Genomic DNA, 12,330 nt, shown 5'->3' on the forward strand with positions numbered 1-12,330 from the left:
GGACACAGTGGAGGGTTCCACACAAGCCCGATCCTGTTGGCCCGATCCATCTCCAGGTCCGACTCGGGTACCGCTGCCACACCCGCAGAGTAGTCTCACCCACCCTCCGATGCAGCAATCGACATCTGTTCATCGTGGGGAGCGCCGAAGGAAACGACTGGTACACACGTAGTGGATGGTACACATGTAGTGGATGGTCCACCACGTTCCGTCGGCGGCTCTACTGGCTGCGGAGTGTGGGAGGGATGAGGGTTCCTAGGAGGTTGGTTCCCCGAAGGAAGCGCGCTCACCGTAATCCTCAGGTCACCTGCACCACTACCTGAAGTAACCCTCTGTGGAGGATTAGATCGCGACAGGAATGAGAGTCTCGACCGTAGCTCCGAGATGGTCATCTTCCCACAGTGGGTACATGACTCATCCAAGAATGCTGCATCAGCATGTTCAATGCCCAGACACACGACGCAGCGTTGACCAGTGTGACCATCCCGCAATCCCAGGTAACGATCGCATCCAGAAACACACAGGTAGAGGGACATCTTTAAAAAGACGCACTCTACCCGTGTAAGCTCTTTCAGGGGACTGCTCTCCTTGGTGCTGAAGCACGCAGTGGAACGGTCGCAGCGAACACAGACAGGGAAGTGTGCAGCCTGTCGTGTGCTGTCTCTCTCTCTCGTGGCAATCTTACCAGCCATAAGAACGTCCTTTCAGCCCTCTTTGCGCACCATATCAGTTGTAAGAACAGCCTTTTTGTTTTGCTCAGTTTACAAACAACACAAACACAAAAAGACAGAAAGAGAGAGAGAGAAAGAAGTCAACCCCACTGCCACGCTGTATCGTCCCCACACCAGACGTGAGAGATCCTCCTGGAGACCTTGCTCGTTTAACAGCTTCACTAAAGAGAACAGCATCGAAACGCTCGGCTCCGAAGCAAAAAGCTGAAGTGCAATCGCATCTGCTGCTCATTATATACCCATGCTGCGTGGCTGAACAGCTGATGCAAATGACTGCATGCCAATGTGCATTGGCTTGTTTAGTTTCACTCGAAGTAGATTGGCCTCTCTGGCGAGATTCCGATTCGTCGTACGTGGCATCAACTGACCGACTGAAGAGGAACCAGAGTTAGGGATTGTTACTTCACTGCCATTCACAAATCCTTTCCAGTGGTCTCATGGGATAGTAAAGTGTCAATCAGATGCACACTTCAGAATCTCAATGGAAGTAGTTAGGTAATTTGGGTATTTTTCGTCCACTGTTGTATAAATACTGATTGCATTCTGATCACATACTGATTTTTCAACTACTATATAGGAGGAAAGTGTGCATATTCGGATGCAGCCTGTGGGTGGTTCTCAATTGGAAGCTGAGAGCCAAGGCAGATGCACATCACACGACAGGTTTCTCTCGCTCACACATGCACAATACAAAACAGAACAGAAAGCAGAGTAGCCTGAACCAATTCAATCAAACTATTAAACATTTCAACATCTTTTTCAGATCTACCACTACATTACGCTTTAACCCAGTTTCATATCTAATTATGTGAATTTAAATAACTCAATTTAAACAAATAGGACAACATGAAATATTAATAAATGTATATTTTATTGTTATTAATGATAGTTTCTCTTCAATTAACATTGCAGATACAGAATAAAAAAGAGAAAAATTCAAAAACAGGAGACAAACAGAACCTTAATCTTTAGTGTAAGATTGGTGAAAGTGCCAGAGACTAATTCTGTGCTATATATATATATTATTATTATTATTATTATTATTATTTTGATCAGTAATATCAGAAATGTTCATGAAACAATTTGCCACTCTCTTTGAAAATGCCAGCAGTTCTTTTTTTCATAAATCTAGCTAGATTGTCTTCATTTTATTACCATTTCAATTTATATTTACACAATGTAATATAAAATACAAGGAAAAAAATCCTTGTAAAAATATGAAAAGTAAAATAATAATGTGGAAATAATCAGATTGGAGTTTAGCAGGTCAGTGATAGTGAGATGAGCTCAGCACCAACAGATTATTCCAAACAGAGCTGGCATCAACAAACTGGAAATCTGGGGTCTGTTTGAGATGAAATGCTTAATGAGAAGCTTGGCACAACCCTGTTTTCTTTTTCTTGCCTCTGTGAGTTACAGATTTTTGCATATGATCTGTTCTTAATATTATACAATAACTCTTTTGGCACTACTGATCAAATATACAATGTGAACAACACATCTTATGCTGTTCTGTATAGAATGGTACAACAATGAATTTGTAAGAAGATTTTGATCTTTTTTTTCTCCTAATTTAAATCCAGGGTGGTTTACCCCTGATATCCACCAGCGCAACTGAGAAGGCAAAATATAGTAAATATGCATCCATCGCTAATTGCCAGCTTTGGTTTCCCTTCATTTACATGCTAACAGAGTTGTAAGTTATTGATGTAAAGCCTTCATTAGATTGACAGTGAGACTAATAAAAAACACGGCATCTAAAACAAAACTGAACATCTGCACAACTCAGAACTAGGCTGTGCAGTGTGTGTGTGTGTGTGTGTGTGTGTGTGTGTGTGTGTGTGTGTGAAGGGACAGCTTCATTAATGAATGCCTGGACAGTCCAGCACACGAGGGCTGACTAACTGACCCTCGTAAATATATTGGACATTCGCTTTTCTTTCATTCGGTCCTCTACTTGTCTTGCGTTCAGCTACAAGAGTAGAGGTGTGTGTAAGCTGCCCCTAGTTAATGACACAGGACTGGCCCATTGTAAAAAATGAGGTAAAAATTAGCCCAGGTCTGCTCCTTCCCCTAATGATAGTTTCTACAATCACTAGAACGTGGAAAAATTCACACTGATGAGGTGGAGAGAAGTGATGTGATGGCAGTACCTTATAAACAGTGACAGAATGCAGTAACACTCCAAACCTGTTGGTGGTGTTTGTTGTGGAGCAGCTGGAGGCACTATAGTGGAGGTTAACAGGTTTAAATGTGCAGTGAAGAGAACAAATAATGTAACTATTTAGAGACAGATTAAGCAATTTTTCTGATGTGAAAATGTCTTTGCAAATATATATATAGAGAGAGATAATTATATTATAAATTGAATACATATCTAGTTGCTATGCTCTCTCATAAATTATGCCAGTATCAAGGGGAAAATTAAAAAACAAACATTGGTTTTCCCCTGCTGATCCATGATTTGACAGGGACATAAAAAAATACTTTTGTCAATTTGTTGTCTATGAAAAGAGATTAATTGATGAGCTAAAATGGCTCTCCAGTGCATCCATTAGAGGAATGAATGAAATGTGACTATGTCTTTCCAAGCAAATTCTTTTGTTATAAAAAAAAAAATCTTTTAAAATAATATACAGTTTTTCTTAAGTTCCCCCTATCAAGCTGAAAAGCAAGGCTGTTTTTTTTATTTCTTTTTAATAGGAAGTCTCAATATCTTAAATAGAGAAACAGAGAGCAGCAGAGACACTAGAGCATCATAATGACATCTAGTTTTTCCTCATGAATGTCGTCTGCTCGGCCGTTCATTCAGGAAGAAGAAGAGCTTTCAGGCCTCAGTAGCATTTGCATAAAGGTGTTTTTCCTTGATTTCATCAACCAACCACAAAAAATGTAATCTCAAAAGAGGAAAACATCAGAACGGCACAAATTCTATAATGACTCAGAAAACAAGTATTATTTCAAACAGTAGGTCAAGAGAAAAACACATCAGGTCAGCCTTTACTCTGTCTCACGTGTCTCTGCTCAGTCATGTTATAATAAGGGGGAAAATAACAAATCAGACATGGTAAAAAATAAAGAAAATCTAAACTGAAAAAATACCAATGCTACAAAGACACTGCAAACGATATGTACAAGACCCTGTATTCCTTGAGAGTACATGAATGAGCTGTTTGTGAGAGAATGAAACTGAATGGGCTTTCCTAATCTCTCATCTCAACTGCATGTCTCGAGTATTTGCCCCTTATTTCGAATCCCTGTGAGTCGTGGTGCAAAGTCAACAGCAGCAGTTTTTAAGGGTCTTAAAAAGTGCCATTAACATTCGACCAATGGAAGCGGTCCCTTGCCGGCGATGTCACCAGATCACACTGGAAATGCTGGTTTCCCTGGGCAAGAGTGGCAGCATAGCATTGTTCACGAGCTGTTCCTCTATGGCCTGTTGCTCACGGGGCAGTTTCCCCGGCGCTCGCTGGCCATTCACCAGAGTCATGGGGATGTTGCAGTACGTGTGCTGGTTACCGAGTGCTGACAGAGGCGGGAGGGTGCCAGAGGAAGGAATGTCATACTCATAGCTCCTGTAGTAGTGCTTCTGTCGCAGCTGCGTGTGGTACGTGTTGTGGAAAGTAGAGCGCAGCTCAGGATGAGCGGTGGCCATGGCGGTGGACGTCGCTGTGGCCATTGAGATCGCAGAGACGGTCTGCAACTCACCAAACGGGCCCTGCTCGCTGACGTCCAGCACCTGCTCATGCGACAGCTTGGGCTCCGGACGCTTAAAGGGCATTTCATACTGCAGCTGCTTCCAAAACTTGGAGTTGAGCTTGCTGCTCTTGGGTCCCGACCACTTGATGACCGTTAGCAGTTTTATGGTATGTTTGAGAGCCTCAACTTCCTGGTAGTTCATGATTCCCCGCAGCTCAGCGCATTCGATGAGGATGACTTTGATCTCTCCGGTGACCAGCATGTTCCGCAGTCGAGTCTCCAGCTCAAAGATGCTCCAGCCGCGTCTCACCACGTAGTTGGGCGTCATAACGATGATGAGACGTTTACTCTGGTCAACGCAGCGAGCCACATCCTCAATGTAGGCTGAGAGAGAGAGAGAGAGAGAGAGAGAGAGAGAGAGAGAGAGAGAGAGAGAGAGAGAAAGAGAGAACATCAATAGCTTCCATGTGTTAAACATTTCACACATCATTCTTGTTTTTATTCAATCTGTTTTGCTTTGAAAAGGACAACATGCAAATAAAACAGAAGGAAACGCAAGTCTAATGTGTCCTAAATACTGCCATAGCATAGCACTGTGTGCAGAGTAAAACTCTCCATCAAATTACTTCACTAACGTGTGACAACAGCAGAATGATTCAATGAGGGAACACTGAAAACACAGAATGGGGGAACAGGACAGACAAAGCGACATCAAACTCAAATCTTGCTCTGATCTCATTGAGCTGAAGTCTCTGAACAAGGCAGTTTTATATATTGACCATTGATTTATATATAGCATTGATGAGAAAACAAAACTTGTTACAGTGCTGCATTACTTTGGCCTAACCCTAACAAAAAAGCCTGCAAATGGTATTTAAGTGAAAGAGAGGGCAATCTCTGTGTGTGCGTGTCTGTGTTAGATGACTAGACACATCTTGTCCAAAAGGTCTTATTGTGGAAATTGACAGTGACTGTTTAATTTACAATAAATAGTAAAAACATAATAATGCTGTTCAAAACTCATGCACGATTATTTCCCTAAATCACAAAAGCACTTGCTCTCTAACAACAGAACTAAACAGATCTTGACACTGATCTCTTCTTCTAATTTGACACACTCAGAGCATGATGGTGTTCAGTTCAACCTGAATCCGGTTCAACTCAACGCCATGTCCCAATTTCCCCCAAAAGTGAAGTTTTTAAAAGGGTGTGAGTCAGATTTGTTGACACAAGTGGAAAAGGCTAGGGAAGAATACCTCTAAGGAGTCTTGTGTCATCCTGGAAATGATCATTGCTGAAACCTAGACATAAATATTTCAACATTGAAAGTCGGATCAGCCGATTCAGCATAAACTCAATCAGAAAAAAAGCGAGGACTTCCACAAGAGAAACTGGCATAACTGTATCTTTTTGCCTTAGGATTTTCAGTTAGAATCACCAGTTTATCCAGCTTAATATGGGACTGCTGCTGCAATTTTAGTTAAAGTCTTTCACATCAAACATGGCTTGAGCTGCTCATTGAAGAGCAATTACGAGTTTAACTCCTAAAATCAAATCAGTGCTTAATTAGCCCTGATTATGAGCACCTTGTCCCATATTAAAATTTAACAGTCCCCGGACAACAGACATAAGTATAGACAAACACACAAAAAAAAATTTTTAAGTATAAAGGGCAAGACAGATACAGTATATGTTTAAAGTCAGATGAGCAAACAAAAGCACAAACAAACTTGTTCAAGAAGCTTCACTGAAAGCACAGATAACAGATCTAAAATATATTTTTTTTTAATTGAGAAATTCACAGACCAAGCAAATAAAAGCTTCTCAAACACAAGTAACTTGACAGATAAACATGAAACTTTCACCATACAACATTCAACAGGATGAAGATGCAACTCCACACAAACAAGAACACACAGTGATACATGTTTACACACACACACCTTACAAATAATGCAACTTACTTCCAGTTGGGATCAAGTCCCTGTCAGGAATGAAGAGTTTATACCCATAATGCTTTTCCAGAACATCTGGCAGAATCTCCAAAGCAAAACGTTCTTCCTCTCTGGTTTCCTGACTCCACTGGTCTGGATCCACTTTAGTGTAGGACACGTACGCATCATAATCTTTATTTTCTTACAACACACAAACAGAATGGAGACTTACAATTAAACAGTTCTTCGCCACACTAAGCATTCATAACTTGTAACAGCAGCAATATTTTTGATCCTGAGCAGTAGCTACAGGATTCCCTTTACACCGCCACACATCTCGACTGTGTTCATGAAGGATTTGGATCTCAAAAGGCTTGAATTTGGTGCAGTGCCTAGAAACATGAAATATACTCACAAACCTCTGCCAGAGATTCATTATGAAAAGCAGCTTTAGGTAACAGGCTTTAAAATGACAGGTGTTTTCTTCACCTTATTTACCCGCGTATTTACAATTCACTTTGAGTAAATCTGCCTGTGTGTCTATGAGGAAGTGTCATGCTTAGTATTGACTGTCTACTGTCCACTACAAATGGACAAACCCTGATTCCTTTAAACTTTGAGCAAATGGAAAATCTGTTTCTGCCTTCCTGGAGAGGCACAATTAAAGAAAGTTTAATAGTAGATTAAAGTCAAATGTGTTTTACTGCCCATCTGCCTTATCATTTCTTATCTTCCTTCTCCATCTGCCACAGAGGCACCTGTTAACACCCACACATGGCCCAAAAGCTGAAGTTAAAACTTTCAAAGAAAAGCCCTACAGGAGCAGGACTCAAAACATAAAACTGAGAAGATCAAAGATTTCTTTTTTTCTTTCTTTTTTAAATAAAATCAGGAATAAAATTAGGCAATTAAGAAAAAGAAACAGCCGATTAAATGTGTTCGGGTATGGGCATGTTGGCTCATATGGCCATTGTTATCAGGTTGTGCACGTCATTTAACATAAATGGTTTAAAGAAACTCCTGATTGTTTATGAGGATTATGGTGTTTCATTATTTATTCTAATTTATATATGCAATCAGCCTATATCTGAGGGACACAATGATAGTATATAAAATAAATATGATAAATATTTTTCTTGGAATATGTTAATGTTAATAAAAATATGTTTCTCAATAATCTGACCAAATGTTTGGCCAATAAAGCATTTTAATGCCTCATGCCTCTTCATTGATTCATTTATTGTGAAGGAAAAACTGGAAGGAAAAAAAAAGAAAAAGATCCACCATAATAACTCAAAAAAGAAAATTAATGAATTTGTCTTTTTTTAAGGTGTTCTATCTGGATTGTTAGAACTTCTTTATAACATTTCTTACCTCCGTCCACATCCTCACTGCCAAAGTGATTTCTGTAGAAGATCATGAGTTCAATTCTGTAACACTTATACAGGGACACCAAAAATATCAACATCAGCAGAATGGCTCCCAAACCTCCAGCCAACTCTACCGTATACATGAGCTCTGCTGAGAGAGAGAGAGAGAAACAGAGAGAGAGACAGTTATAATATGCTCAACAAACACTCACTCTGTCAATGAACAAAGTAATGAGGTTAGATACACACGTCTGTCCCTCAGTTCAGGATGCCTGACACTGTTCATTCCATTATGTGTGTTAAACATTTCAAACAAAATGTGTGTGCGTGTGTGTGTGTGTGTGTGTGTGTGTGTGATGGGTAGGTTTAGGGGTATGGTTAGTGTAGGGGGAGAGAATGTACAGTTTCTACAGTATAAAAACAAAAACTATTACGCCTATGGAGAGTCCGTACAAAAATAGGGAATTTTTGTGTGTGTGTGTGTGTGTTTATGTGTGTGTGTGTGCGAGCATGTGCCTGCGTGTGTGTCAGTGGGCATGTTTAGCTATACTTGTGAGGACCAAATTTATCGGAGAATTCACTGCTGCGATGTGAAATGCAAGAGGATAATTCACGTCTACTTGGCTGCAGTGTCGGATGAAGATGAATGCTCTTTAAATGGGCAGAGTTCACGCTGCGACAGACCTGACAGACCCAGCAGACGCAAGTCTTGTGCTCTAGTGTCATGTCAGGTCTGCATCAGCAGATGTGTTCAATGGTGACGTTTGATTGTGTCAGAGCGGAGATGGCGGCTGCAATCACGTGTTTGTGTTCAACATTCTGGAATGAAAGACAGAGGTGAGGGAATTGCATTCAGTCATTTGGATCATCTTCTGTTCGAAGAGACCAAACACAGGGTGAGAAAGGCATCAAAATACACATACACATAGACACACAATGAAAAGGAAAGAAGTTGTGTGAGAGTATAAACAGAGAGATGAGTGAGGGAAACAGGCTTTTAAACAGATGCCTCAACATCTTCAACCAGAAACAGGGCAGCACCAGCAGGCATCATTAATAAATTACTATACGCACTGATTGTGATTGTGATTATCAAAAGATCAAGAGAGTAGGAGACACACAAAAGTGTCTTCTCATTGGTCCACAGGAGGTTTCTGCCCCCCACCTCCCCAAGGTTTAAGCCTGGACCATCATACAAATTATTTGGGACATTTTGGATATGGCAGAGGTGGCTGAGAAGCCACAAGAGTCCATTCATAACTATGTTTGGAATCCTTACAATTGATGTAAACTATGACACATCCATTTCATACTTTTTCAGAGAAATAAGTATTCTCAGGGACAGTTATTTGCAGTTAATTCAGTTGTTAATTTACAAATCAATGCAGGCAAGACAGTTCAATCTTTTTACATCTTGTTTGGAATCTATGTGTTCAGAACATTGCCAAAGGTATTCTGGTATTGATTTGGAAAGTGAGAAATGTATTGTTAAAATTTTAAAGACACTGCTCTAACTGTGTGCTTTAGATTATTCAAATGAGTTCCAAAGGGGAAAGAAGGGTGGGCTACACTACATTTAGAGTCTTCATCCAGCAAGACAACTACAACTGCAGCGCGTCCCAAGAGAGAGACAAAAGCAGACTGACCAAGTTCTAAGTTTCTGGCACAGAGTGGCAGAAGACATACAGACACATTTGCAACAAGGTTAAGCTCTGGCGAGCAAACTTTCACTTCAAGGTTCCTTCGTCTGCGTGTTTCTGCACCTAGTCAGGGCCTCATCTGCGTGTTCCAGATTTTAGGACCCTTTTGGTGTTTCGGCAGATCAGTATCCCACAGATCTTTATGTTCAAGGCTGTTGGGCTCCTTTTCCCAATGTAATGTCACCCAGCACAAACAGTGGAAAACATCCACACCATCGGACTGCTCACTCGACCTCGATTTACTCATGTTTATCTTTTTAATAGTGGTTTTAATTTAGTCTTCCTTGTGCTCATAATACAGTAAGAGGCTCTAAAAGTTAGTCGATATCTCACAAATCCTTCAGATTAATCAAGTGACAAACTCCCTTGAATTTACAATTTTTTTATTTGTTCAACAATCTTTTGTTTGCACCAAGGAAAAATTCTTTGGCTGGTGCCCTGTAATCAGAGAAGGAAAGAGTCATCTGATACTTTCACCTTCGGTGAAGTGTGACTAAAACATGTGAGAACCCCTACATAACTGGTGCCTCGTGTGAGTTAAACTGCTACAGTGTATTCAAACTGAGATGTCATTTAGCCCAGTTCACAGGTTTTGGGATCTGATGATAACTCATCATCGGGCTGCACGATTAATCACAATTTACATGGAATCGTGCTTAAACCGATTTGGCTTATTGCGATTATGGAATCGCAAAGGCTGCAAATATTTTTCATACGCAGCTTGTCAGTGACGTATGGCTCTGTGATCAGTAGTAACGCTGCTCCATCTGAAAGCACTGCGAGCTTGAGTCGCTTATAATGTGCATTCGAAAAAGCAACACACGTCAAACATCTTTCCAAACATGAGAAGCATTTATAAACCTCTTGTCCAACAAAAGACAACATTTCATAAATCAATCAAAGTGTTTCACGAGTTCACACTTACAAATACGTCAGATAGAATAAAAGCGTATTTGGCGTGCTGTCCGAGGAGAGGGCTCCGGGCTCGGTATTCGGCCCGAACCCAGAGTACTCAGTCCCCCGTATTCCTGGCTGTAAAAGAATGAGCCAAGAGTGAGGAGTCGGGGTGGTGGAGGGATGCTGAAAAACTGTCAAGGAATGTTAGGTCAGTTGACAGAGTGAATATATATATGCTTCTTCTCATGCTGATAGGGTAGACATAGTAATTGTTTGATGACATGTAGATTGGATTGATTATTTGAACGTGCTCCTCCCAAACTTTGTTTATAAAACATAATTTCACGAGTTCACACTTACAAATAAGTCAGATAGAATAAAAGCGTATTTGGTGTGCTGTCCGAGGAGAGGGCTCCGGGCTCGGTATTCAGCCCGAACCCAGAGTACTCCCCCCAAAAGCTGCAAATAAATGCAGGACAGCCGCCATGATGATGTTGATGACCCCCCCAAAACTTGCAGAGTGCAAAGCTTAATGTATCAGAAGTGGGAAGGGGTAAGTCGCTGGAAGTCTTCTTGTGACATCGGACAGGAGTTGATTGTCATGACATCAGATGGGTGTGCCTCTAAGGTGGTAGGCTGGGGATGGTCATATGTGATGTACTTCTGCGGAAGCGGAGGAGAATGGTATAACCGCTGCAGTGGAAGGAGCAAGTTTGATGGAGAACTAGCTCTAGAGATGACACTGCTGTGGCAGTGGATCAAACTTGCTTTGGCTTGCTATCCAACTATCTGATGGCAAAAGGATGGATAGAGTACTTGTGGGAACGGAAGAGTAAACACTGCTGCGGGGAACGGAGCTCCTGCGGGGAGTGGAGGAGATGACACTGCTGCGGCAGTGGAGCAAACTTGCTTTTCAATTTGCTTTTTAATATCCAAACTATTTTGGACATAGAACTGAGCTCCTGTGGGAGCGGAGTAGATGACACTGCTGCGGCAGTGGACAAGTTTGGACGGAGTAACAGAGCTCCTGCGGGAGCGGAGTAGATTAGCTGTAGTAGAAGGACTTGGTTGACTTGCTTTTAACTGACTGGAGAGCCAGTTGGGTGGAGAAAGGGCTCCTGTTGGAGGAAGAGGTGATGCTGCTGTGGTGTTGGAAATAACTTGCTTTTAAACTGTGATCTGAAAGGTGAGTGGGACGGAGATCTGACAGACGAGAAATATTCACAGGAGTCGACAGGTAATTTTTTTAATCTTTATTTACGGACCTTTTTACAGGGCATATAGTGCGGGCGTGAGCGCCGCCACAATAGCTGCAAATGTGTAAATAACGGCAGCGTTGCCGTGAGCAATGTCCTGAGTTGAAGTTATTGCACACTTGGCTGTTGGATGGGAAATTTCTTCTTTTGGAATCTATTGCTGAGTCGTTGAAATTTATGTTTGCTGGCCGTGGGACGTAACTGGTTGATTTTTCAGCTGGTGATGAATCTGGGCGGGGAGGATTTGGAGGGTTAATCAAGGGACAAACTGTGGTGGAGTGAGAAAAGGATCTGCAAACAGCGCAGGATATGTTACGGCAGCCTAGGAACACTATATTGTGTTATTCTGTGTCTAGGGCGCCCCAGTAAGGGCACTGGTTCCACTGGGCTACGCGGACAGCGCATTTTGCTGAGAACAATTGGTAAGGTTAGAATTGTGGTAAGTATAGAAATGGGTTCCTCCATATGATAGCGCGAGTTCTGCAATTATCGCGAGATAGTCGTTTAACTCTCGTCTCCTGTGGGGTAGTGCGGCGCAAATTATTTCGCTATACCGGCTGAAAGCAATAGCAAATTCAGAGAACGAAAGAATGCAGGATGAATTATGAACTGGGTTTTTGAGGGCGACTTCAAAATCGCCGCAGTCGATTTGGCGGTTTGAGACAGAGGGAGGAAGTAAAGAGAGAAGGGAAGATAAATCGATGTCCGCACCTGTGAGGATCTGGGCTCTGATGTTATTGGCA

The 12,330-nt window shown here is 41.6% G+C and overlaps 1 protein-coding gene across 4 annotated transcripts in view; it reads right to left on the reverse strand.

Moving 5' to 3' along the window:
• Positions 1–1,583: 1,583 nt before the first annotated feature.
• il1rapl1b (interleukin 1 receptor accessory protein-like 1b) overlaps positions 1,584–12,330 on the reverse strand; it is a 235,762-nt gene continuing 225,015 nt past the window's right edge. The window contains exons 9-12 of one of the 4 annotated variants that reach the window (XM_084100349.1): positions 7,739–7,882; positions 6,395–6,565; positions 5,687–5,731; positions 1,584–4,814 (exon numbers count right to left, since the gene is read on the reverse strand). In XM_084100349.1, the coding sequence (XP_083956475.1) occupies positions 4,087–4,814; positions 5,687–5,731; positions 6,395–6,565; positions 7,739–7,882 (1,088 nt within the window). In that variant the 3' untranslated portion in view covers positions 1,584–4,086. Of the gene's footprint in view, positions 4,815–5,686; positions 5,732–6,394; positions 6,566–7,738; positions 7,886–12,330 lie in introns of all 4 variants that reach the window. The other 3 variants (XM_084100348.1, XM_084100351.1, XM_084100350.1) reach the window with 3 other exon arrangements.

This window comes from Abramis brama, assembly GCF_963993115.1.
Source record: "Abramis brama genome assembly, chromosome: 23".
NCBI classification, from domain to species: domain Eukaryota; kingdom Metazoa; phylum Chordata; class Actinopteri; order Cypriniformes; family Leuciscidae; genus Abramis; species Abramis brama.